At 41.8% G+C, this 26,283-nt stretch overlaps 4 protein-coding genes and 1 long non-coding RNA gene across 6 annotated transcripts; 3 read left to right on the top strand and 2 right to left on the bottom strand.

The window, feature by feature from the left end:
- Positions 1–551: 551 nt before the first annotated feature.
- LOC127616616 (complement C1q-like protein 3) lies at positions 552–2,906 on the top strand. The gene is made up of 2 exons (XM_052088319.1): positions 552–1,749; positions 2,640–2,906. Exons 1-2 carry the CDS (start codon positions 1,081–1,083, stop codon positions 2,817–2,819), a joined length of 849 nt encoding a protein of 282 aa, XP_051944279.1. The 5' UTR covers positions 552–1,080; the 3' UTR covers positions 2,820–2,906.
- Positions 2,907–4,601: 1,695 nt separating this feature from the next.
- pter (phosphotriesterase related) lies at positions 4,602–8,836 on the bottom strand. 2 transcript variants are annotated; one of them, XM_052088311.1, is made up of 5 exons: positions 8,814–8,836; positions 7,938–8,383; positions 7,176–7,441; positions 6,852–6,992; positions 4,602–5,775 (listed from the first exon to the last, which is right to left on the bottom strand). In XM_052088311.1, exons 2-5 carry the CDS (start codon positions 8,367–8,369, stop codon positions 5,565–5,567), a joined length of 1,050 nt encoding a protein of 349 aa, XP_051944271.1. In that variant the 5' UTR covers positions 8,370–8,383; positions 8,814–8,836; the 3' UTR covers positions 4,602–5,564. The 2 variants fall into 2 exon arrangements, with proteins under 2 accessions (XP_051944271.1, XP_051944272.1); XM_052088312.1 differs by lacking the exon at positions 8,814–8,836 and adding an exon at positions 8,491–8,709.
- A 97-nt stretch (positions 8,837–8,933) lies between these two features.
- On the top strand, positions 8,934–10,088 carry LOC127616639 (uncharacterized). Its single transcript, XR_007967141.1, has 2 exons — positions 8,934–9,078; positions 9,970–10,088. It is a non-coding gene; the product is annotated as an uncharacterized LOC127616639 (long non-coding RNA).
- A 2,869-nt stretch (positions 10,089–12,957) lies between these two features.
- On the bottom strand, positions 12,958–15,211 carry LOC127616628 (gamma-crystallin N-A-like). The gene is made up of 4 exons (XM_052088334.1): positions 15,076–15,211; positions 14,310–14,558; positions 13,309–13,454; positions 12,958–13,226 (listed from the first exon to the last, which is right to left on the bottom strand). The coding sequence occupies exons 1-4, from the start codon at positions 15,094–15,096 to the stop codon at positions 13,091–13,093; spliced, it is 552 nt and encodes a 183-aa protein (XP_051944294.1). The 5' UTR covers positions 15,097–15,211; the 3' UTR covers positions 12,958–13,090.
- Positions 15,212–17,459: 2,248 nt separating this feature from the next.
- Positions 17,460–18,962, top strand: ly97.3 (lymphocyte antigen 97, tandem duplicate 3). Its single transcript, XM_052088335.1, has 3 exons — positions 17,460–17,611; positions 18,618–18,740; positions 18,836–18,962. The coding sequence occupies exons 1-3, from the start codon at positions 17,563–17,565 to the stop codon at positions 18,946–18,948; spliced, it is 285 nt and encodes a 94-aa protein (XP_051944295.1). The 5' UTR covers positions 17,460–17,562; the 3' UTR covers positions 18,949–18,962.
- The last annotated feature ends 7,321 nt before the right edge of the window (positions 18,963–26,283 follow it).

Below are 26,283 nucleotides of genomic sequence, written 5' to 3'. Positions count from 1 at the left end.
CAGCCCGACCACTCATTGTCGGGTCATTGTTTGCTCTTGGCTACTGTGTTTGTTTGCTGCAATCAGGTTTGTTTCAGTCATGTTTTGGTTGCTGTTATGTTTTATCTTCAGTCATGATTTTTGTTTGATACTTTGGACTTTGTTGGTTTCGGATTTAGTTTTCTCTAATGTTTAATACAATTCGTCAAGTTCACCCTGCCTGCTTTTTGGGGTCCACCACCACCTCGCAATGTGACAATAACTATAATAATTTTTGAAAATATTGTACTGTAAAATAATATTTTTAATAGTCAGTACAAGGTTGGACTGTTCACGTCAGTCAGTGCCTTAGCCAATCAGGATACAGAATGCAATTCACTGTTTAAAAGCAGCGAAATTGTATCTCTAAGTTGGCGGGGGAAAAACAAAGAACAACAATTCGGTTAACTTTTCAACATTTGAAATATTTTGTGGGTTTGCCCAACTTAGAAAAAAAGATCAATATTTATTGTCTTGAAATTACGAGTTCAATCAATTATCTCGAGCCGCATTCGAACTCGGAATCTTCTCATGAGGAGTTCCGCCGCTGCGTTGCTTTTTGTTGTTTTATTCATCAGTTGTGTAAACAGTCCACGCGTGCACATCGTGGGGCATTCTAATCACGCCTCGGTGATGTTTGGGTTGTTGTTATTGTTGACTTCCCGCGTTGTGATTGAAGAAAAGCGTGTATTCTCTGCTGCCATCCATCACCCGAGCCCCCTCCCCTCCCTTCGCCTTCATCTCTCCTCACCAAACACCAGGGCCCGAGCTAACATTTGAATTCTCTCTTTGTGCACAGTGGGCAGAAACAAGCACCCTAACGTATGTTGAGCAGATTAAATCCTCTCATAGGGCGTTCTTGTTATTTTTTTTCTCCCTCCCACCTATTCTTATTATTGAGGTGGGGGGAGGAAATGCGCCATTCGGACGGATGCCGCCGCAGCAGCGCGTAAAAAGCTGCGGATTGTTTCCCAGCGCGCGTCCAGGGGCCACTCGTAAAAGTTTCCGAAGAACGCCCCGACTCGGCTTCTTCTCCTCCCGGCTCAAGCAGCACCGGCAAGCATGCTGGAAGACCACCAGGCTGCCAGGACTCAGCCGCGTCGCAGGGTGCAGATGATCGCCACCGGTGTATGCGGCGTGGCGCTCGTCCTGGTTCTGGTGGTGCTCATCCCGGCCATGGTCAGCTCCGCCGGAACCCCCGCCCGCTCCGAAATGCTCGGCGCCTGCCAAATGGTGTGCGACCCCCACGGGACCGCGGCCGTCACGGCGCCGGCCAAGGCGGCCGGTGAGCCGATCAAAGAGAACCGCCTGATGCAGTCGTTGCCCACCTTCATCCAGGGTCCGCAAGGCGAGCCGGGTCGCGCGGGGAAGACGGGTCCGAGGGGACCCGCGGGCGAGCCCGGACCGGCGGGATCCGCCGGTCCGCCCGGCGAGCGTGGGGCGCCCGGTCCTCCGGGTCCCCCGGGAACGAGCGGACCCACTGGGGCCATCAGCGCGGCCACATACAACACGGTGCCAAAGATCGCCTTCTATGCAGGACTCAAGAAGCAACACGAGGGCTACGAGGTGCTCAAGTTCGACGACGTGGTCACCAACCTGGGCAACCACTACGACCCCGCCACCGGCAAATTCACCTGCTCCATACCGGGAATTTACTTCTTCACTTATCACGTGCTGATGCGAGGCGGCGACGGCACCAGCATGTGGGCCGACCTCTGCAAGAACACCCAGGTGGGCCCCCGACACCACAACAACGTTGAAAACGAGACCGGCGCGCTTTTTCTGGGGCTTCGTTTGGACGCTTTTACGCGCAGCTGTTACGCACGCGCGTTACGCGCACACATCTAACTTCATTTGCATAATTAAAGCGATTAAATCCAAACGGGCTGGACTCAAGACCGTTTGCGGTGTATTTAACTTGCAGATAGAGTAGATGGCTGGATGGATGGCTTAGATAATTTTATATCACTAATGGACAAAATAAACATTTCCATAGTAATGTACTTTATTTGACACTTGACACCTTTCACTAAAATTCATTTCATTGACATCCAGCTGTACATTTTTTTTAAAAACAACTTTATACATAACTTCAGAAATACAAGTTTGACAGCAACATGTAGCGTAATGGTTATTTTAACGTTTTTATTATGTGTACTATGCAACCCCTTTTATCTGAATGTATTGTTTCAATTAATAACTAGATGCAGTGCACTGCATCTATTTACATGCAACGATGAACTCCATACGGTTGTTGTATGTATGAAGTATTTCGGGTTGAAACCAGCGTACGGGTGGGGTTTAAGCTGATAACTGTTGGTAATATTTTGCCCCTCCCAAGTTCCCAGAATATTAGAAAAAGTTGGTGCTATGTGCTTCTACAGTACATTCCTTTGGTAATAAACACATTTAAATTATTAATAATTATTCGTATTTATTCTCTTTTATAATATTTTATTTTCATTGTAGTTATTACATTTAGTTTTGTATTCAAAAGCATCTTGGTGTATTAAATTGGATTTATTAGTATTTAAAAGTGTCATCATCATCTCTCTCAGATGGTGTAGCTGTACCTAATAAAGTGTCCTGTGCATGCCCTCCCCCCACACCGTTTCCCTCAGGTACGAGCCAGCGCCATCGCGCAGGACGCCGACCAGAACTACGACTACGCCAGCAACAGCGTGGTGCTGCACCTGGAACCCGGCGACGAGATCACCATCAAGCTGGATGGTGGCAAGGCGCACGGCGGCAACTACAACAAGTACAGCACCTTCTCAGGGTTCATGCTGTACGCCGATTGAAAACAAACCGACCGGTTCATTCTCTCTCGCTCTTGCTCGCTTCCTCCCTCGCACGCTCCATCACTCGTTGGATTCGTAGAGACAGAGCTTCACATCGTCCTTGTTTACCAAGCGAACCTGCTAGGGAGAGTTTCATGTAATTGTTGACATGTAGTCTGATTGGTGTCCAACTGGATGAGCTGTGAAGAGCTGCCATGTTGTACTGTAGCTGCTGCCGTATTGTATAACACGCTACACATGAATCTCTTGGACCCTAATGATACGCAACGGTCATACACTCGAGAATGCATTCCCCGTAGCACCCTTGGATCTGTTTTAATCCCACTCAAATTCATTCGTTAGGGAGTTCTCATCGAAAGGTCAATGCCTTTTAATTTGGGGCTATGAAAGTTCAGCAAAAATAATTCCACCTGTTTCTGAACCTGGCCCTTTATTCATAAATATATCACATATCATATTATTTTTATTATGAAAATCAGATGTGCAAGAGAACAACATTAGGATTCAGAATCAGTGCAAAAACATTCATTTGTATAGCTGATTAACCCTTTCGCGGACAGTGGTTCCTACAGTTGATCATTATTAGTACATGAAAGGGTTGAAAAACACATAAACATTTGATAACCAGTATAATCGATAATGCGCAGCCATTTTGACCATGATGCCAGAATGGCAGCTCAAGGGTGATATGACCTCCCAGGGCGGCTCACCTTGTTCCCAAAGTGAATCAAAGTGGTTTCTAGCAATTATGAAGGTCATTTGCTGGCATCTCATGAGCACCGATATGTGACATTGAGGGCTTGCGGGTTCAGAATCGGTAACAAGAGGTCCACAGTTTATGACGGAGTTCCGTTCCTACACCAAATTTGCATATAATTAAGGTAAATAATTGTACGGACATTTTTGTATTTCAACCCTTTCATTCACCGATAACCTGAAATATAAAACATTCAAATGAACATATGTACAGCTGTGACGTATTCTGACGTTATCGCACAAATTAGTTCATTGCGCCACGTTCGTATCCTCACAACCGTAGGTCAATACCATAGTACGGCCATCCCCCGTGAAGACCGAAACCTGCGAGCAACTGACGTTTATAACTGCCTAAAATGTCAAAATATGGGGCCAAACCACACATTTTTCATTGGATATGGCTTTGATGGCATCTTAGGGCATATTAGAAAGTCCAGGGAGAAAATAAAACAGTGAGTCGATGATTTTTTTTTCATGTTAACTCATTCACTCCCAAAGACGTTTTTAAACGTCTTTTCGGACTTGTTCCAGAATTGGCTGGTACTGAATGAGTTAAAAAAAAAAGCAAAAGCACCAAGGATTTTCCCACCTGTCCCTACTCATTCAGCATACACCAAACCTTTGTGTTTACATTCTTGCAACCAATAAGAGAAAAGTCTGAACGCTGTGGATCACTGATTATCTTTTTGTTTGAGTGAGAACCAAGCAGAAACAGACCAAATGGCATACTCTGTGTTTTTATTTGGAGGAAAGAAAAAATTGCATTTTGAAGCAATCTGGAGTGACGCATGATTCGCAAAAAAAAAGAAAAAGCTGCCATCTTGAAATCAAAACCGCCATTTTTCTCATCCAACATGACAGTTGGTTGGGCAGCCCGGCTGGCAAAGCAGTTCATCAGCACATGTGACAGCAACATGTCCTTGACCCCCCCGGTGACACGCCACCCGCTGTCAACCTCCCCCGACACAACCCTCCCGCCCCCCGAATATGAATATCATATATAATTTACAGTTTTAATCCTCCCGGAAAATTCATCAAAAGTTTGGCCTGGACCGCGGCGGCCATTGATCATGGCGTGAATTCACCCTGTGAGGCCACCTGTTCCCAGACGAGAGAGTAGAGCGCGTCCTTCATCTGGGCCCTCCCTGTTAAGACGCGCCGTCGAGGGGTCGACTCGTTTGCTGGCGCCGCCGTGGCGACGTGTGGTCGGGCGTGGCATACCGATGAGCCACATGCTCGTTAGCAAGCGGCAGCGACACTAAACACGCGTGTGCTTCTGTAACACGGACTGGAAGGTGTTTTGGAGTTTCCGTGTGGCTGCCGGTGAAGGAATGCTGACGGCGAATGACACTCAATGTATGTAATCCCAAAATGAAATAAATTCACGTGAGTCTCTATGGGCTACAGTTGTACGACAAGATTATTTGTAGGCGGAACGTATTTTATGTGACAGTGCATTTTGATTTGATGAATGGGCGTCGAAAATATTACTTCAGAAAAGGATTGAGTGATATATATCGGGAGTAAAAAGTTGAGTCATGGGCAATTTTACTGATCAGCACGTGTTGAAAATGGCTTGCTCTCTTTGCTGATACAATGTAAAAGGCTCAACAAATTGATTTCATTTTCCTGAAAAGTTATTCTGGCGATGCGGTGATTGAGCGAAAAAGAATAAATGAGCTCTAATTAAAAAAAAATATATGACTAATCGTTGTGGGAATTTTTTCATTGTTTTTTTTTTTAATCAAAATGGAATATGTAAAATAAGTGTATTTAATCTCCACCATTGCCTAATTTTATTTCAATTTAATATAAAGGCAGAGAACTTGAAGTTCCACGTTTTGGAATTTCGATGTTTTGACTGATGTTTTTAGGTTTAGGGTCATCATCTCACGAGGAAATCAGAAAAAAATAATCATGATGGCTTCATGAAACAAATGAAAACCTGCCTGCCCCCCCCCCACTCCCCTCGACCCCACCCCGGATGCTTCATTTGAAGGTGAGCCAACGTTTGGGGTTGTCCACCAGGATCTTGTCCACCTGCATCTGCGAGATGCCCCGCTTCAGCATCTTGGGCACGATGTTGCGCAGGATGTGCGAGTACCCGTGGCCGCCGTACTTGCACAGGCGGTCTTTGGTGTGGATGTCGTGCGCGATCACGATCTTGTCCTCGTAGCCTTCTTTGACCAGGAAGGCCAAGCTGAACGTACAGAAAGAAGAGGATCGAAGAGGCTTGGTTAAAAAACAGCCGAGCACTTTAAAGTCAACCCTCTTGAGTGTCTCAGATCGGATGTCATCCAAAATCAATACGATCCGTCCATTATTTCCATACAAACGTCTCAGAGGAATTAAACTGCAGAGTCTTAATGAGTTCCTATGGACGTATATTTGGAAGAAAATAAATGTATCCTCACATTCATTAGTCGAAATTTTTTCTTTCTGGGAAAAAAAAAAGAATTATTTTGAAAAAAAACCCCAAATCATATATATATATATATATATATATATATATATATATATATATATATATATATATATATATACTGTATGTATATATATATGTATACTGTATGTATATATATACATACTGTATGTATATATATAATTTATATATAAATTATAAACTATAATTTAAATACATAATATAATATATATAATTATAAAACTCTTTCGCTTTTATATATATATATATATATAAATATATATATATATAAATATATATATATACATATGTAAAATATATATATTTCAAAAGTGTTCTTTTTAATCAGGTCACATTTTTGTAAAGTAGATTTTGTCAAGAAAAAAAGTTTCTCATTTTTGTATGTTACAATTTTTTTTATAACCTCCTTACTAATTTGTTACTCAACGAAGCAATAGTTATGATATCAATAGTAACACAAATACCTGTTAAAAATGCAACTAAAAAACAAAAAGTACCAAGGCCCCTTTTTCTTATTTTTTTATCATGACTACTTTTCACCCCTTGTGAAAGAGTACACGGTGCCAATCAGTGAGAGTTTATTCCAGGGGTGTCCAAAGTCATTCCTCAAGGGCCCCTGTCCGGCCTGTTTTGCAGCTCTCCCAAGAGCAACACACCTGATTCAAATAAGCTGATCATCTGAATCAGGTGTGTTGCAACCAGCAGAGCTGGAAAACGGGCAGGACAGTGGCCCTCCAGGCCCCCGGAGCTGGACATGCCTGGTTTATTCGAATTATTTCTTGGTCCAATTCTCAGATTGGATGTCAAGTCAATGTGCAGGCAGGTGTACTGACTTGTTGATTCTCTGGCTGTCACTGGGCATGTCCACGTCCATGTTGAAGACATAGTTTAGCGTCTCGATGCCAAACAGGTCGTATTCCAGGTAACTGCCCATCTCGGCAAAGTCCAGCAGCTCAGCGTGATTAAAGATGGTCCTGCAGCGAGACGCAAGATTAAATCAATGAATCAGGAGCCATTTGAGCAAAAAGACCTACCTTTAGCTATTAAATTCAACTATATTTGCATAGCACCTTAGCAAACAACATGCAACCCGAAATAAAAAATAAATAATAATAATAATAATCAAAAGGAGCTCCACTACCGATGCGCCCCCTCACCTGTCGAGGTGCGACATGACCGTCTTACAGATGTCGCCGCCCGCCTCCTGGAGAATGCGGACGACCTCGGCGGGAGCGGCGGCATTGCGGCCGGGATGGATGATGACGGGGCAACCGAGCTGGGACTGAGCGTGGGCCGCCGCCCGCAGCACCTTCCTCTCGCTGTCCGTGATGGGCCAACTAGTGCCGATCTCGCCGATCACACCGCAGCGGATGTCCGTGCCGTCTGCGCCGTAGAGGACCTCGCCCACGATGACGTCCGTCAGCTGGTAAGGAAAGTGCAACTGGTGTCAGTCACAAAAACTGTTTCGTGTCACGCGTGTGTCGACAAACAATTCTGGAAGCTGGTGGTAAAAAATAGTTGTAAAAAAAATGTGAACAAATGGCATAAATGTCAGATTTGAGGGGGAAAAATTTAAGCGGATGATTCTGAACTTCTGTTCAGAATCCAGTGTCAAATCTTTTTTTTTTTTTTTTAAGTTGACTTTTCCTCAAATACTAGTGGATGTTTCTCTGAATAATCTTGTATTTTTCATTAATTACGTGTGAATTTTGTTGCACGTTTACTGTAGGTAGTTTTTCCAATGTTTGTCAATTTTTTCCTATTGAGGATTTCTTTTTTTCTCAATCTTTTGATTATTTGTGTATTTTTTAGATTTCTGAATTGATTTTCAAATGTTTGATTATCCCCCCCCCCCCCCTCTCTCCAAATATCTTTGTATGTTTTCCTGATATGGTCGTTTTGTGTGTTTCCATGTGCACCTTCTCCACACTCATCTTCCTCATGTCATCCGAGTGTGTGCAGTCCACATAGTAACCGGCACCCGCCACGATGTTGACCCCCGTCTCCTTAGCCAGCCTCCTGAGGGTGGACATGTCCCGGTCGATGCCCGTGGTGGTGTTCTCCACCACACTCCCACCGCCCGCCTTCCTATAAGCCAGCAGCTCATCGCGCACCGCCTCTGTCTCCTGGCAGAGAAACAGGTTCTCGAGGCAGCTGTATGGGTTCTGCCTCAGCCAGTGCCCATGACACAACTGGAAGGGATTCTTGTCTGTTTGCCGGTTCTCCGGCGGCGGGGGTACATAGCAGCACTCAAAGGTCATCGTCAGGTGCTCGTGGGTCATGGTGCGACCTAGCTGGTCCGGGTCCAGCAGACCCAGGACTGTCTGGACCTTGCCGCTCAGCTCTGTCATGACGGTTCGTCAAACTGAATGGAGTGCATGCAAAACAAGGTTGTGTTAATGTTTGACAGTGTGCCAGACAGTCCGGAGAGATGAATGACAGGGGAGCAGACAAGCTCAACGGAGCACAAACCTTTGGACTCCAGAATACTAAATGACTAAAAGTCGGCTCTTAACTTCATTCAGTGAACTTTCAGACAACTCGTGAGCAACTTGCTGATAAAAGTTAGAAAATCAGATAGTCGTGCTTTTATTTTGAAAAAAAGAACGCTTTGCCGGAAAGCTCATAATAGTGACCGATAGTTCGCTTGTTTTTCTTATGAAAGCTGAATACCGTACAAAGCTATTAAATTCGGCCAAGAGGGCATTAGCGTTGAAACGCGTCGCTAAGCAGAGATCAAGTTTTATCAAATGAAAGCCTGACATATGTATAAGGCGTGAAAGAAAAGTGCTAACCTTCAGGCTGCTACTCGGTACTTCTCCCTATCTGGACACTGTCTTGATCCTGGATTGCATATGGGCAAAAGGTCGAGAAGTGGGAGGAGGGGCAATCATCGCGACATTTTACGATAATTACGAGTAGTCTGTTTCAATGTCACGGAACATGCACTATAATCAAAATTGTTTCTATTACATTATGTAATCCGTCGCTGATAGTGTCGTGGTACATTCGCCTGAGTTGTGTGCGGGCAGCGTGGGAATCGGTTCCGACTCAGTGACGGTATGGATGTGAGCATCAATGTTTGTTTTTCTCTACACTTAACCTGCGACTGACTTTCAACCAGTTAAGGGAGTAGTCAACCTTCTTCCCCAAGTCAGGTTGGACAGGCTCCCTTGACTCTGTTCAGGATAATTGATGTTGATCTAAGCTTTTCATCCTCACGAGGATGGCGAACATGCTGATCCAACTGGCTTCAGGCAATAGGCGGGTTACAACCTGAACTGGTTGCCTCCCAAACGCAGGGCACACATAGACGAACAACCATGCACGCTCACACTCGCACATGGGGACAATTGAGACTGGTCCATTAACCTGCCATGCGTGTTTTTGAAATGTGGGAGGAAACTGGAGTACCTAGAGAAAATCCACACAGGAAACCCGTGGCCGGAATCGAACCCATGACCTCTGCGCTGTGAGGTGGATGTGCTAACAATCCATTCATCCATCCATTTTCTAACCCGCTTATCCTCACAAGGGCCGGGGTTGTTCTGAAGCCTATCCCAGCTGTCTTCGGGCAGTAGGCGGGGGACACCCTGAACAACCTGCCAGCCAATCACAGGCCACACACACAGATGAACAACCATCCGAGCTCACAATCGCACCCTAAATTAGAGTGTTCCATTAACCTGTATTGCATGTTTTTGGAATGTGGGAGGAAACCGAAGTACCCAGAGAAAACCCACGCAGGCACAAGGAGAACACGCCAACTGCACACAGGAAGGCTGGAGCCGGAATCAAACCCTGCACCTCTGCACTGAGAGACACTTTATTATTGTTATTTTTCAAAATATTTTACTTTCCGGCACTGAAAATATTTTATTTTAGCAAAAAATAAAAATCTTTCTTACATTAAAAAAATGTATACTTTCTCTATACTTCATACTTTCTCAGAGTCAAACACAAGGTTGACCCTGTGACCAATGATGCTGTTGGAGACCATCTGTCTCCTACCCGGCTCAACTGGCCTCACGCTGTGCTGACATATTATATACTACTGAGTTTGGATATGTTTTTACATATACATTACACACACACACACACACACACACTGGGCCAACGACAAATACGAGAGGCAAAGTTGACGTGTTAAATGAGCAGCGTGTTACTCATAGACTGTGACCATGGTGCCGCCGCAGGATTCCTCATTAGGGACAAAAAGCGGAGTGACACTCATTTGTCTGCCTGGCCGCCATGTTTCAGACACACATCACCGTCAGGAAAGCACTCTTCGAGAAGGATGAATAAGCTCACACTAACAATATCCACACAGAACAACCCCAGAGAAACCACTGTCTGCAGAGTACACTTAAGTGTTATGGTTATATTTATATCGTTAGTGTTCCTGTACATGTACTGTAGATCATTACACATTGAATGGTTGCACTTTGGCTGTCTGGACCCTAGAAATCAATCCAGTTTGAATTGTATTGCCCTTTATCACAAATGTATTCAAGGACTTTTCAGTAACTAATAACAAAATCTAAAAAAAAAAAAAAAGATGAAAAAAACAACATTAGAACAAAAATCCATCCAACAAATAATCCATGTATAACATACGTAATGTTATCAAAACTAAAATTAATTAAAGACGAATACGAATTGTTTTATTCTATTCACGGAATATCACAATTATCTCTTATCATTGTTACATTGATTTGTTAGATTTTCTTTTTGGCTACAATGGTACATAATACAAAATGTGAATCAAGGTCTGTCTTATTATTTGTACTCTGGCGCCACCTTCAGACTAATAGGATGCATGTATTTTGTCTTGAAAATTAGTACAGTATTTTTAAATTTAATATTGCTTTGTTTTTTTAATTTTGCTGAAAACATTTTCTTTATTACACATAAAATATTTTTTCCTTTCATTTATAGGTACATTCAGTGGTGTTCCGTCAGGGCCAGCAAGGCCTTCTATGCTGGCCTAAACATTCTCAGAAAAGTAAATTTAATAAATTTACTTTTCTGAGAATAACATAAATTTAATTTGTTATATTATTTTCATAAATATGTCAACAAAATTATACTCTGTATTCTTTACGTCATATTATTTCCACTTAGTCGAGTGGCTTTCAATGTTATTTTAAATAACATTGAAAGCCACTCGATAAATACCTTATTTATTATGGTAGAGTTTTTAACCAACTATATTTCTTATAGCTTGTGTTGCCAGGTAAACTAAACTTGCTCGGGGCCTTCAGCAGCCCCTGTGCGCTGTAAATGAACGGGCACAGTCAGCTTGCAATAGCCAATCAGATCACGAGTCTGCGTACCAGGGCCAGCCAGAAGGGCTTCCGTCGACACTGGACATGCGCGTTCGGTGATTGGATTAGCGCCTGCTAGGGGGAGCTGTTGCTGCATTTTGACCCAAAATGGCCGAAGGAGAAGACGTTGATCTGGTTGCAGGACTACTTTCCACACACTTTTCAAGACGGACCTTCCACTGGATTTCCCAATTATTTAAGTTGTTTTACCAAGGCAGTAAGGAAACATGAGAGTACGGCTGGGCACTTACAAGCTACGGTGCGTTTAAAAACGTTTGGGGACATTCGCGTAGATCTCCAGCTCAGTAAACAGGCACTACATTGGTGAGTAAATGAATTTTATTTTACATTTCTTCCTGTTATTTTATTTCGTTAGTATTAATAGTCACGAAATAAAATACATTTTTGTATCTTTGTTATTTTATTTCGTTAGCATTAATGGTCACGAAATAAAATGGCAAAGATACAAAAATGTATCAAATAAATCAGCTCACCTGCAATTTCTAATGGCGCGTTGTAGTCACCTTCGTGCACTAAAATTCGTTCAATCTCAGCTGCTCAACATTTTCAGTTATTTGCTGTTGTTTAGCCTATTCTCAAAATGCAAATGATCTGTTACATTTTTTTTCAAAGAACATTTTGTTTCGTTATTGTGTGTTTGGTGTATTATATGAAACTGTGACATTGCGCAATTTATTGGACAGACTTGTTTATGATCACACAGCGTAATTTGGGTGGCATTTTATTTAGTATTTTCTAAATCTTTTTATTGTTGACAATATCTGTAAATTTAGTTTCCTGCTCTTAATTGTGAATGCATACTTGATGGTTTTAAATGCTCCTGAAATTAAGTGCTGCCTGACGAGCCTATATTGTGTTAATGTATGTGACGTCACTGAAGGCCTAAAGTTGAAATGCACGGCCCGCCACTGGGTATATTACTTGAAATATTTTATTTTAACTTGTCGGAAATGTCAGGTTATGACTGGATCCGCCGCACACAAATGCACTTATGGTGGCTCGTCAGCGGGGGGCGCAACCCATCCGTCAAACGGAGTCACAGAAAGGGATAACAGTTAAATAATGAAGAAACACCCCCCGCGACCCTAGTGAGGATCAAGCGGTACGGAAGATGAATGAATGAATGAATGAATGAATGAAGAAATTCTTCTATTTAGAAGAATGCTTCTAAATAGATGTAAATCTGTGTTATGATAATCAGTCTAAATAGCATACAGTTAGTGATGAGTTACATTGTTTTGTTTCTCTTTTTGCGTGTCAATCGATGAAGTACTTCATGCTTTGGTGGCCTCGAAAGACTCGTTTATTGTTTAAAATATTGAGGCAATCGTTTTGCTGAGAGTGAAGTGGAAATTATTAGAGATGTCCCAATTTGATTGAGATTGCCATTTTCTGACATGAAGCTACATTTTCTCTAGAGTGAGCGTCTATGGAGACGAAAAGGTTAGTCGTCCAGAAAACACAAACTATTGGGGCCATGAAACATTCAACTTTTTTCGTGATTTGACTTGAAACTATTTTCTAATATAGTATGTGTCCTTGCTGCTTGCTGTGTAAAAAATGAGAATCACCACTAGTTTTCAAACAATGATAATGTGGTAAATGTGCTTTATTTGTGGCATTTGAATAAGGCAGTACAAAAATGAAGCGGCAAGTGTGTCGTTTGTTCCGTCAGCCTTTTCTGCTTTCCAGCCCAACATCGGTGTACAGCTTCTGAGCACCACCTAGAAGTAGTTGGCGACCCTGCGAGCAGACTGGATCTTGGGGTTGTCCGCTTGCCATTCAGTGTGGCTGCCGTAGCTTCCTCGCTCCACCACGTACATGCGACCGCGATAGTTTGGCTCCTCGTACAGCACCCAGCTGCAAAGACAGATTGAACATGCATTTTTCCCCCCCCTTTGCATTTAATGGGAGAAGAACGCAAGAGCTGTGTTGTACATACGCTCCATCTCCGAATACTTTGAGGGACTTGATGCAGCTCTTAGTCAGGCCTCTGGCTTGCAACAGGGGACAGTCTTCACTGAGCTCCACGTGCTGGCCGCTGAAGCTGTCTCCCTCAAACACCTCCAATCTGTAGTGCTCACCATGCTGGGGAGAAGAAGCACAAGTATTGAATTACAAATATTTTGTTATTGGACTTAAGTGGATTTTTTTTGGGGGGGGGGGGGTCTGCACTTAAGTATTTTGTTTTCCGGTGACTTTTTAGTTTTATCACTCAATTGAAAATAGTTATCTGCACTTTCGATTCCGTAATTTCTCAAATTAGCCTCATCATTTCTTTTGATTTAAAAAAATGTATGTAAATAGAGAGAGGTAAAGTCAGTCATTGAAATTTGCACTTAAAGTGCGAAAAATGTGCACAAGAGCAAAGAGCAAAATTCCAAAACTATTAACAATGATGATGCAATAGGTTTGGACAGGCAAGAAATGAATCCAAGACTTCATTTAAAATCATTTTCGATGTTGTCGGCTCCAAGAATGATTGGTGGTCAGTTTATACAGTACTAAAGGACAGGAGGAGTCACCAGGAAGTCGGACACACATAACAGAAATTACTGCAAAATTCTAAGAACACCCACTGAGCATTTAGAAGGACAAATTCAGCCACTTGTGAGGTCACTCACGTACAGCTCTGCATTAAATTGAAAAAGAAAATGGACGTAATCTGATGGGGCACTTTTCTCATTCAATGGTTTGAAGTCATGGGAAAGAATCATCCAACCCAATTTAAAAATGAAAACATTCATTTTAACAATACTGGTTGGTTGGCGGGCTCTGCTGCTGGACAAAGCAAAACAAAAAAACAAAAAGACGGGGAGTTGTCAGGAAGGCAGTCACACTACTTAATAAAAGGGGCTGGCTCAAATTTTGGGGTGATTGATTTGACTCAAAATGCTAGGTCAAAATGAATAACACTGTCGATGATTAGCTTTGTCTACCTACCATCCTGATTGGCCGGCAGGAACCCATGTGGTCGTTAAGGGCACTCCATCGCTGGAATTCCGGGTACTCGCCTCGCTCCAGGATATACTGCTGTCCCTTGAAGTCTGGGTGGTCGAAACACACAAAGGCGCCGCTCTCCACTCTCACAGAGTTGACGCGGTTGACCAGACCACGTTCTTGGAAGTTGTCGCAGCTGCTTAAAACCTCCAGTTTGCGGCCCGTGAAGTTCTTGCCCTCGTACAGCACGATCTGTCATCGGGCGGGGTCGACAGTTTCTTTGGAGGAGTTCCGGGCTCACGGACAATTGTTTTGCCTCTTTTTTCGACATGCACGGTGAACCCTGGCCTATTCACGATTCGCCTTTTGCAAATTCACCTGTTGGTATTTTTCCTGTAGAACTACTATTCACTGAAAAACTGACCAAAGATGCTTCTCAAATGCTCTTCTCCTGACATTTTAAGACGAAAACATCATCATCATGCTTACTTTTCTTAACCCTGCCGTCGCGGTATTAAGCTAACACAAAGTTGATTAGTTTTCTGAAATGGATCCAATTCACCAATCACTATTCACAAAAAAATGCACCTATTTATATATTTTGTGCCCTAAGATGCCACTACATTCATATACAATTTACAGAAAATTCGAAAGATTTCTTTTTATCCGTAAAGCTGTTTGTACTAGCTTGATATGCTACTACCATTTGACTGTTTGATGGAAGCCCTTTAGACGGCCTCCTCCCCCAGTCCGTCGTTTGGGTACTCACCTTTCCTGAGCTCTGAGACATTTTCCACAGTTGTAGTTGTTCCAAACCCCCACCACGAGCCTGGCTCCGGGGATATATACAAAAGCACAACAATGGCGGGTTTAGACATTTTGCCACATGGGCACTTTCTCTTACATTGCGCCACTGCTGAGATGGGACTTTGGCTCACAATAGAGCCAAAGGGGCGTTTTTATTTTTATTTTCAGAAGCAACGGTATTGACGCATTTTTGCCACATGGGGGGCGTTTGTTTGGGCTCGAATGTTGTGGAGTTCATTTATGATTGAAAACGTAAAAATGTTGCTGCCATTCTGTACTTGCTCGCTAGGACAAACTCTAGAATTTTGGCTCATCATTTACATTGTTTGAATTTCATACTTCAAACCAAATTGACACGCTTTCCGTAGCTTTTTTTTTTTTTTAAATCTTGGAGACCTAACTTTGCCTGACTGTGTTTGTACTCTTTAAGGATGCTGAATATAGAATACCGGTACATGAATCCTGTTTTTTTTTCCTGCCTGCAGCTTCTAGAAATACTATACAGCACATGGAAGCAAGCAACAAGTCAACATGATCATCTATCTGCTCCATATTCTGATGCAGTACGTTTTGATTTCAGGCAAATTTATATGTAATTCCATCTTCATCAAATGGCCCCATTTTGAGTTGAAATTTAAATGCTACCAGTTTCTGGAGGTGGTTGATTTTACAAAAGAGGAAATAAAACTCGAGACTTAAGTCATCAGACATAAAAGGCGTTGGGGTCTCTCTATTGATGTATCTGGTGGCTGTGGCCCCTGGGGGTGGTCAGAATAGGGTTGTTGTTTTTGGTGCCAGGTGTGGCTGGCAAGTAGCCATCCTACATTAAAAAAAAAGATCGTTCAAATGCCAGGAAGCAAAACAACTCGTTTGAGGCCACTCTTTGGTGATTTATGGACATTGTTGAACGCAAACAAAATCTCCTCCTCTGTTTGGTAGGGCCTTTCTTAGATTGCCATCTACTGTCTGACTTTGTTCACACAACTTTAAAACCAGCCTGACCCTTCAATCCAGAATTTGGATAGCGGTGGAATTGGATTGGATAAACTTTATTGTCAAATGTACTATATGTGTAACATTCAGCACAGATGAAATTTCTTCCCTCTCAACATAAAACAATGTAAAGTAAACCGCTGATGCAAACTGGACCCAAAGAAACTGCTCTTGCGTGTTGTGCAGTACGTTTGTGTACGGGTTGCTTGGCCTCTCCGATGGAGAGGTCATTGCACGGCTAACTGCTGAATTTGCTTCTCGAGAGTTCATTCTAGCGGTGAACCAACTTTTATGACTGAAAGGAAAAGTAATCACCGGTGCTTTCTTGAAATAAAATTATCTGGAAGCCATTTATTTTTCCTATTGTTGTGGTAAGATTGGTTAAATGTCAATTAATCCTCTATCACTGTCATGACATTTCTGTACACCATAATAATAATAAGCCAATGCAGACAATTATGACAATCACAAAGATGAACAGAAATGTTCCTGTAAACTACTCCAACAATAGCCTGAGGTTTAAACCTGGCGAGCCTTTGAGCAGCATCCATGTGTCCTTTGCATCACAATATAAAAATCCATCCGTGCAAACTCCACACAGGAAGGCCAGAACCGTAATCGAACCCCGGACCTGTGTACTGCGAGGCGAACATGCTAGCCAGTCGCCTACTATGCCGCCCGAGACAGAAATATGCAAAATATGTCGTCATGAGTGTTGAACAAATGCGTATTTGCTCAAGTATAGGAGCACAAATGGGCAGCTGCATCTTGCATAAGGCGGTACGCCAGCATCGATCCCTGACCGCGGTGGAGCATACGCAGCCATGGACGGATGACCCAGTCGGGTCAAGCAAATATGCGCGGCTATAAAAGGAGGCGGCAAGTCAGTAAGGTTCTTGCTTTCACTGACAGAGACCTCCAAATCTGCACGGTGTGTATACTTTAAAGGTTTTGAGAATTGATTTTTCATGCTAAATACTTCAATTTGACTTGTTTTTAAACTTATGTTATATCATTCCATCAAAAAAGGGAATGAGAGTTTTAATTAGAAAAAAATGTCACTCCACAATATTATAGTTTATAAAAACCTACTTTAATGGCAGAATTGAATCAAAATAAAAAACATTGAACAGTTTTTGTAACCACACTGCATCAACTAAATTGCCACCTTAGCCAAATGAGGAAAGTCCAAGATGGAAAGGATACACAGAACAGATACACTGTTCATAGAGAGACCTCAACTCTTCTCAGAGCTTATCAGTACAGCACTAATATTAAACAGCCTTTGCAGATGATAAAGAATATATGACTGTGACTAGCAAGATTTAAATGTAGCCTCACCTCACTTCAGCGTGACAGTGCTTCTTCAAAGGAGCCCGCTGCTGACATAAATGTGTAACATGCAAGATCTACTTGCTCTGTCGCAGGCTGCGCTGTGGTCTTGGAGAGCGTCACGATGACGTTGTTGCTGTTAGCTTTGAGTGTCATGCTGCTGTTTGCCGCAGGTGAGTTATTCTCCACTGGTATTTCATTGATGGGAAAAAAAAAAGGGCCGGTCGCTGATGGCGTAGTGGTACACTCGCCGGACATGTGTGCGGGTTGTGTGAGATCGGTTCCTTCTCAGTGATGGTGTGGATGTGAATGATTGTTTGTCTCTGCACGTGCCCTGCGAATGACTGGCAACCAGTTCATGGTGTGGTCTGCCTTCTGCCCGAAGTCAGCTGGGGTAGTCTCCAGCTACTCTCCGCAACCCCGTTCAGGATAAGCGGTGTTGAAAATGGATGATTGGATGGGGAAAAAAAGGCTAATGTCTCTGTTTATTTTGAGCACGGTACACATTTCACAACCAGCAGGTCATTGGCAAAGCAGCAATCTTATCGATTTTACAGAGTGTGGAGGCCGTTGTTGCTTCCCTGTGCTCGTCAATGACTTTTTCAAAACAGGCGCATTGTTCCACCGCTTCTTTGGTGCTGGAGAGCGCCCGTTTCCCAAAATAAGTGCCAATATGTCCACTTTAAATTGGATGTTGCATTATGTCATGTAGGTCGGCCCAGTAGTCCAGTGGTTAGCACGTCGGCTTCATAGTGCAGAGGTACCAGGTTCGATTCCAGCTCCGGCCTCCCTGTGTAGAGTTTGCATGTTCTCCCTGGGCCTGCGTGGGTTTTCTCCGGGTACTCCGGTTTCCTCCCACATTCCAAAAACATGAATGGCAGGCTGATTGAATGCTCTAAATTGTCCCTAGGTGTGAATGTGAGCGTGGATGGGTGTTCGTCTCTGTGTGCCCTGCGATTGGCTGGCAACTGATTCAGGGTGTCCCGCGCCTACTCCCCGAAGATGGCTGGGATAGGCTCCAGCACCCCGCGCGACCCAAGTGAGGATCAAGCGGTTCGGAAAATGGATGGATGGATGGAGAATGTCATGTTACTTTTTCAACTCGTCTACCTTAGACTTTAATGTTGCATTTTCCAGGAGCGAGAAAAGTTTTTTCTGAATTGAGTTGATTTTTGCCAGGCGAAGCTCTCAACTGCCATCGCTGCATGCCAGCATCAGCTGGCGAGGACTGCGAGCTCACGGTTGAGACGTGCAAACCAGGGAAAGATGGCTGTGCCGCCGCCAAGTTCCAAAGGGAACCATGTGAGATTTGCTCAGTATTTAAGGATGTAGCCCCTACGATCGGAATGTTTTGCATTTGAAATTGAAAATGACTCTCCCCTGTCACATTCTTCCAGATGGCCATTACCAGAAATGCATGGCCATGGCTGACTGCCAGATGCTCCAATTTAACAATTTCATCCGGATGAAGTGCTGCGACAGTGATATGTGCAACACTTTTGATGAATAAATAAATAAATTGCTCTCTGTATTGTCACAAATGCCCCCCCGCACCCCCAAAAAAATCAAAATGTTCCATCAACTTTAAAAAGAAACATTCATTTCAAGTTGATCATCACAGGTGATCATTTGTGTGGATAAGTAAATCTTTGTGAGGATTCGTCCGTTCACGAGTTGGAGGGTTGAAAAAAAGGGTGGACGGCATCGTTTTCCCCGTTGGAGAGGTTAAGAGCGTTCAGTTTGCATTCATAACAGGAACTGGGAGGCAAAATGATCCGCACGAATTTTATTGAGAGAAATCTGAAAGTGTTGCCTTAGTTACACAGGATTTCATCGTTAAAGCAAAGAGCTGATTTTTTTTCTCTAAATGTCATTTTGGATTGGATAGAGCCATAAAGAGGGAAACTATATCACATGCGATAATACGCAAGGGGTCCCAAAGGTCGCGGGGTCTCCATGTGAAGTGGTTAGAGTTGCTGTAATATTTAGCTGTTACAAATGGAGGATTGACAGCATTTTACGTAGTAAGTGGAAAATGGATGCTGTTCACAATCCTTCGCAGTCATGCAATCCCGCTGTTGGTAGCCTGATAGAGAAAACGAAAAAAAAAAGTATCAGTAACACAACATCTAAAGTCAGACTTTTTTTCAGGTTTTTCGTCTAGGTCAGAGGCTCGAGTTCTCAAGGACAATCTGTCGCAGTTAGCGCAACGACTTTTGGACAACATTTGTTATTGATTCACCGGAATCCGACTGTCCGCTCTCATGGATTGTCAAATGAAACTTATTCGGGTTTGATTTGTGGGTCTTGATGCCGCAGTACTGCTCCTTTGGCGAGCACCGCACAATGTGACTATCACAATACAACTCGCCCGGAAGAGGCATGCATTTGTGGCAATCCAAGGCTTCACCTGAGGAAAGAAAAGCGCAAGTTGAAAAGGTGTCACACAGGAATAGTTTGAGGCCCAGCGGGGGGGGAGTTTTGGGTCTCTGTGTCTGCCAATAATATTGCTGATTGATCATTCATTGTTGAATTCATGATATTTTTTGGAGGGAAAAATACATTACAAGAACAGACAGGCAGAAATTTACATATAAAAAAAAAAGACAATTATTTTTATTTCTTTGCTCGATGACTCCCAACGTTTGCACACTCACCCCCTGTGAGGAGCAGGAAAACGCCCAAAGCCAAGAGCATCAACTTCATTGTGCCGTTTAAAACGAGGAACCTGGAATGCAAAACGTTCATATTAGAACAACATAGATCAGCATCGCGACATTCGTGAAAACAAGGATAAGAAAAGTACATCTTCATACCTGACTTGGAGATTTGTCATTTGTGTCGTTCAATGGTACCAGCGTGTTATCAGTCATTTTAATTTATTGCGGCTCTCATTGACTGATCGTGTTTGCACATTCATTGATGTGGAAGATGTATCCGCCCTTTGTCCTCCAGCATATCATTAAGTATTTGTCACCCATCCAGAAAATGAAATTTAGTGAGATTTAAACTTCAAAGGTCGATGTTGGATGGTACCGCACGCCTTGTGTGTTCTTGCCAGATCCTCCATTCAAATCATTTAAACTGCCTCACCCATTTCTAAGGACCAACATTCGGCTTTCGGGGGTCCCAAAGAGTCCTCCCAACCGGGCAGGAAGCATGTAACCATCCCACTCCTGACACCATTTGTCACAAAAACGCAACCTTTCAATTCATCGCAAATTTATTTGTTTGGCACCTTATCATAATCCCCCCCCCCAAAAAAAATGCTTTACAAAACGAACAGATATCAATTAGGAAAAGTAACAAGAAATGATTTGAAAATATCAAAAGCTGAACCGCAATACCCAAAGCTACAGGTGGTCTCACAACTCAATGTGGCGGCATAGCGGCGACGGGCCACCGTTAATGTCGAACCCTGTCTCAACCTGGACTTCATCTTGGTTCTGGGTTGGCAGGATTTTAAAAAGGTAACACACTTGTTGAAACTTTAACCCTTTCAGGTGCGGGTACATCATGGTGATGGCCATGGTGTTCCGCACCTGCTCCACAACAAGAACCATCAAAAATCAAAATCATTCAGCTAGACGGATGCTGTCCAAAGTCATTGGGATTCTCGCAAAGGACCGACACCTTTACCTGCGACAAGCAGCAGGGTTGAAAGGGCTCGACAAATGTCTAAAATGATATTAGAGCTGTAGTATCTTCCACATAGTATCGTATCATGTCGACTTACCTTGACGATTTGTCTTGATGGATTTCGGCAAGTCGGTTGATGAAGCGGTCGTGGCTGTTCGCTCTTATATAGTGAACTTATGTTGTTTCTCCTGGCCCTATTGTATACCTTGTTACTTTGTGCAAATATGTTGCATGCATCAATTTGTAATAATTGCCCATTTTTTAACTATATGAGCAGTTTGTTCTGGGTGGAGGAGGCTGAAATTGGACTCTTTTTATTAGCATAAATGAGGATTGCATTCATTTTAGTGCACACAAGACATGTGTATTGCTTATATTCATTCATTCATTCATTCATCTTCCGAACCGCTTGATCCTCACTAGGGTCGCGGGGGGTACTGGAGCCTATCCCAGCTGTCTTCGGGCAGTAGGCGGGGGACACCCTGAGTTGGTTGCCAGCCAATCACAGGTATTGCTTATAATGGGAACCTTTTTCCTTGATGGAATATGTTATTCCACGAATAATGTTTGTTTGTTTATTGAACATAAAACATATACAGTAATAATTTGACAGAAAATAAGGTAGATAAAAAAGTAAAAAGAAAGAAATCAGTCTTCATTCAACACAGTTATTATGTTCAAGGGAGTAGGATGAAGTAAAAAAAAACGTATCTAGTCCTACCCCGTTATGTGTTTATATATACTAAATCATTTTTATATCAATCAGAAAAGAAAAAGTAAGAAGAAGTCTCCATTAAGGCTCATACTTTACCCTTAACCGTGATATTTTCACAACTTTTGGTTTGTATCGGGATTACAGTATATACATCCTCACCCTGGCACTCTTGTGTCAATTTTCTCTTGTATTCATAATGGATATTTCAATACCTTTCTCTATTTATCAACTTGGTTCTGATTTATCATTATATTTAATGTTTAGAATTTATCATTTTAACTCTGATTGATGTAGGTTGTTTGTACTATTTTTTTGAATTTGTTTTTGAAATCAGCAAGCGATTTACTCATTTTTAGGTCCGTTTCGAGATTATTCCACATATTAACACCTTTGCTAGATACACTTCTTTGCTTGATGTTTGTTCTTGTTTTGAGTTTTTTTAATAAGTTGGTACCTCTTAATTCATAGTTGCTTTCTCGAATTTCAAAAAACTTCTGAATGTTTTGGCAGAGCAGTTTATTGTGTGCTTTGTACATTAATTGGGCGATTTTAAAGTCAACCAGGTCATAAAATTTCATCGTATTTATTTTGATAAATAGTGGATTTGTGGGTTCCGTATATTTTGATCTATTAATAATTCGAATTGCTTTTTTTTGTAGTTTAGAATAGGGAGTGTGTTTGTTTTGCAGGCATTTCCCCATATTTCCACACAGTAGGTCATGTATGGTAATAATAATGAAGTGTATAATGTGTACCAAGATCTCTTATTTAGCACTTCCTTGGTTTTGTAGAGGATCCCTACGGTCTTGGCTATTTTTCTTTTTACGTTATCGATATGTGGTTTCCAACATAGTTTTGAGTCTATTACTAATCCGAGAAACTTGGTTTCATACGCTCTTTCTATTTCAATTGAGTTTACCATAATTTTAGCTTGGTGTTTGATTGGTCTTGTGCCAAAAACAATTAACTTCGATTTTTTCAGGTTAAGTGACAATTTATTTCTGTCGAACCAGTTTTTTAATTTGTTTAATTCGTTTTCTACGGTTGTCAGGAGCTGTTTCAGATTTATTCCAGAACAGTAGAAAGTTGTATCGTCAGCAAATAGGACACATTTAAATAGTTTTGAGACCTTGCAGATATCATTTATATATAAGATGAATAGTTTTGGACCAAGCACTGACCCCTGAGGAACTCCGTGAGTGATTTTCAGTTGATTCGTTTTTTTATTGTTGAGTTGCACGTACTGATATCTGTTTTCTAAATAACTTTTTATCCATTTATAAGCTACACCACTAATGCCATATCTTTCTAGTTTTTTCAATAATATACTGTGATCTATTGTGTCAAAAGCTTTTTTTAGATCTAGGAAAACCCCAACAGTAAATTCTTTGTTGTCTATATTAGTGGCTATTGCTTCCACAAACTCCATAACTGCCATTGAGGTGGTCCGTTTTTCCCTGAAGCCATATTGATTCTCACTTAACAGCGCATGCTTTTGTATAAAACTATCAAGTCTGCGAGAAAATAGTTTTTCTAATATTTTTGAAAATTGTGGTAGTAGTGATATTGGTCTATAATTTGTAAACAGATGTTTTTCTCCACTTTTATAGATTGGAATAACTTTAGCAATTTTCATATTTGGGATGTTTTTGTAATAGAAACTATTTTTCGTGTAAAAAAATATTACTATCTTGTAATATTTCTGACATTTTTCTCATTCTTGAACATTTCAAAAGATTGGGACTTTTTTTAAATTGACGTTTTTTTTTTCTTTTCTGAAAACAAATACGAATTTTCCCTGAGAATTTTATCACCCCTTCTTGTGATATTCTTCCCCCCCCCCCCGACCCAAAAAATATTTTTTTCAGAATTGGATGTGATTCTTTCAAAATCGTGATTTTTATTCTTTTAGCACAGGTGTGCCCAATGCGACCGGGAGCTCGCGGACTGGTCCCAAGTTGATCGCGAGGGGTGTCGAGGGGAAAAAATACAACCAGAAAACATTTTGTGTTACTGTGTGCGTATTATTACCGTGATTCTTTTTGTATTATATACTACTAAATCCTTAGCATCCTATTCGTCTCACTTTCACTCGAAATATTTTAAAAATACTGTTTTAATTTAAAAAGTAAGTCATCTTTAACATACAGTGGCCCGTGACCACGTATCACCGGAAGTTGTTAGCGGCTAGCAGTTTGCAATTGAAACTTGCGAGCAAAGCTGTTGCGGCTTATCATTTATTTATTATTTACAATTTTAAACGGGTACACGTGAGCTGCGTGTGCCATGCCTCCGCGTCAAGTCTCGACCAAGGTAGGCATTGTCTTTGTGATTTCCATTTTTTTAAATCTTGGAAAGTAAAAAAAAAAAAAAGGCGTTTCACAAATTCCTTTTCATTCCCTACTTTTTTCCCCGTGGCGCTTTTGGCTTCTGCAAATGTTACATGTACATTCAAATAAAGTCATTAGCTCGTGAACATATGAACAGTTTGTCCTTGGTGGAGTCACTTTTCATATAATGATTGATGGATGGCTTTCGAAGTAAAATTTGCAAAAGAATTTTTTCGATGGCAATAAAATTTAGGGCATTTCCTTGAAAAATGCTTTTAATTCAGATTGTGTACAAACCTATATGCGGTTTCAAGTTTTTGTCAGAATATTGTTGTATTTTTAAATATTTGGGACTTTTCAAGACATCTTTTAACCCCTCCCCCCCCATCTCAAACAAATCTCTGAATATTAGGACGTTTCTATTTACATCTTTTTCTATGATTCCAAATTTCTTTTGTTGGAATATGACTGTGTTTTTCTCGGAAAATCATGAATTCTTTCTTTTTTTTGAATTCTTATTTCCCTCTCCCAAAGTCTTTACAAGTTTCCTCAAAATACATTTATTCTTTTATAATTGTACTCAACTGTTTTTCCTTTATTATTATTATTATTATTTTCTTTAACAAATATTAGTGTTTTGCCTTCTAATAGCATCATCCTTTGTAAAACAGTTTCTCTTTGAAATATTACAACTTTTTGGCTTTGACTACTTCTTTTCACTGGAATATCCATCAAATATTATGTTTAAGTTGACAGGATTACGTGACATCTTAGTCATGACCGGGCCCTTGAGAGCACCCGCAACTGTCATGTGAACTGTGACAAAAAAAAAATTGGACTCTCCTGCATCCATCCATTCATTCACAACACCCCAAAAAATAATCCAAACATTCACTTGAACATTTTTTTATTGCTTTTTCTGATGCTCTACAAAACAACTTTACTAAGGACGTCGAGGCCCGAGGAACCTTGGATGCACTCTGATTCGACTCCTGTCACAGAAAGCAGAAGAATTTCAAACTTCCAATCACACCGTCAATACGTTAATCAAATATACACGTGAAAAGGGGAATACTGACTTGACTTGGAGTGCATCTGCCTAATGAGGTGATCGATGAGATCATGGTGATGGCCATCGTGGATCAGGGACATGGCCATCATGGAGATCATGGTGATGACCATCGTGGAGAGCAGGGTGATCATGGTAATGACCATCGTGGAGATCATGGTGATGGCCATCGTGGAGAGCAGGGTGATCATGGTAATGACCATCGTGGAGATCATGGTGATGACCATCGTGGAGATCATGGTGATGGCCATCGTGGAGATCATGGTGATGGCCATCGTGGAGATCATGGTGATGGCCATCGTGGAGATCATGGTGATGGCCATCGTGGCCATCATGTTCATGGCAATCGTGGCCATCATGTTGATGGCCATCGTGGCCATCATGTTGATGGCCATCGTGGAAGTTAGGGTGTTCGGCACCTGCTACTCAGCAAGAAACATCCAAAATCAAAATCAATCAGATAGACGGATGCTGTCCAAAGTAACTGGGATTCTCGCAAAGTATTGACACCTTTACCTGCGACAAGCAGCAGGGCGACGGCGAAAGCCAAGATCATCATCTTCATTTTGATGGTCAACACAGCGGTCTGGGAGAGACGGAACACGAGATGGTGAAGAACGGGGGCGCACCAACGGGTCGTTATATCAGTTTTCCCCAAATTCAAACAAATCCGTTTTAACTTTAATTTGAATTTGAGAGAAACAGTTGTACACACGGACCACAACTGTGTACTGCACGTACCACCGGGGGTTCACAAGATTAGAATTTTAAATGCAGTTAGGAAGGTAGAGTCTTGAAATTCATCCTTGAAAATGTTTCATAAAAAAAAAAAAGAGCGCAAAAATGAAAATTGGCTGTTTTTTAAAAAAAGTTTTTGAGCACCAACTACTGTATCTGGAGTTTGAAGGGGGTGCATAGCTTCACAAGTATCTTAAATGAAATGAATTATGACATTTTTGTTACAGGCAAAATTTTAAACGTTTGTATTCCGACAACATAAATCAGCATTGCGACACTCGTGAAAACAAGGATAAGAAAAGTGCATCTTCATACCTGACTTGGAGATTTGTGCTCTGAGTGGTTCAATGGTGT

Source organism: Hippocampus zosterae, chromosome 15 (genome assembly GCF_025434085.1).
Source record: "Hippocampus zosterae strain Florida chromosome 15, ASM2543408v3, whole genome shotgun sequence".
Classification (NCBI taxonomy): Eukaryota; Metazoa; Chordata; class Actinopteri; order Syngnathiformes; family Syngnathidae; genus Hippocampus; species Hippocampus zosterae.
The sequence above is the reverse complement of the archived record's forward strand: the minus strand, read 5'-3'. Positions and strand labels throughout refer to the sequence as shown.

Coding starts and splice junctions, on each gene's coding strand:
- LOC127616616 (XM_052088319.1), top strand. CDS start 1,081: ATGCTGGAAGACCACCAGGCTGCCAGGACTCAGCCGCGTCGCAGGGTG. Junction 1,750..2,639: donor ACCTCTGCAAGAACACCCAG/GTGGGCCCCCGA, acceptor CGTTTCCCTCAG/GTACGAGCCAGCGCCATCGC.
- pter (XM_052088311.1), bottom strand. CDS start 8,369: ATGACAGAGCTGAGCGGCAAGGTCCAGACAGTCCTGGGTCTGCTGGAC. Junction 7,442..7,937: donor GGAAGATGAGTGTGGAGAAG/GTGCACATGGAA, acceptor TTTCCTTACCAG/CTGACGGACGTCATCGTGGG. Junction 6,993..7,175: donor GTCATGTCGCACCTCGACAG/GTGAGGGGGCGC, acceptor GTCTCGCTGCAG/GACCATCTTTAATCACGCTG.
- LOC127616628 (XM_052088334.1), bottom strand. CDS start 15,096: ATGTCTCAGAGCTCAGGAAAG. Junction 14,559..15,075: donor TGTCTCAGAGCTCAGGAAAG/GTGAGTACCCAA, acceptor GCCCGATGACAG/ATCGTGCTGTACGAGGGCAA. Junction 13,455..14,309: donor CCTGCCGGCCAATCAGGATG/GTAGGTAGACAA, acceptor TCTTCTCCCCAG/CATGGTGAGCACTACAGATT.
- ly97.3 (XM_052088335.1), top strand. CDS start 17,563: ATGACGTTGTTGCTGTTAGCTTTGAGTGTCATGCTGCTGTTTGCCGCA. Junction 17,612..18,617: donor CATGCTGCTGTTTGCCGCAG/GTGAGTTATTCT, acceptor GATTTTTGCCAG/GCGAAGCTCTCAACTGCCAT. Junction 18,741..18,835: donor CAAGTTCCAAAGGGAACCAT/GTGAGATTTGCT, acceptor ACATTCTTCCAG/ATGGCCATTACCAGAAATGC.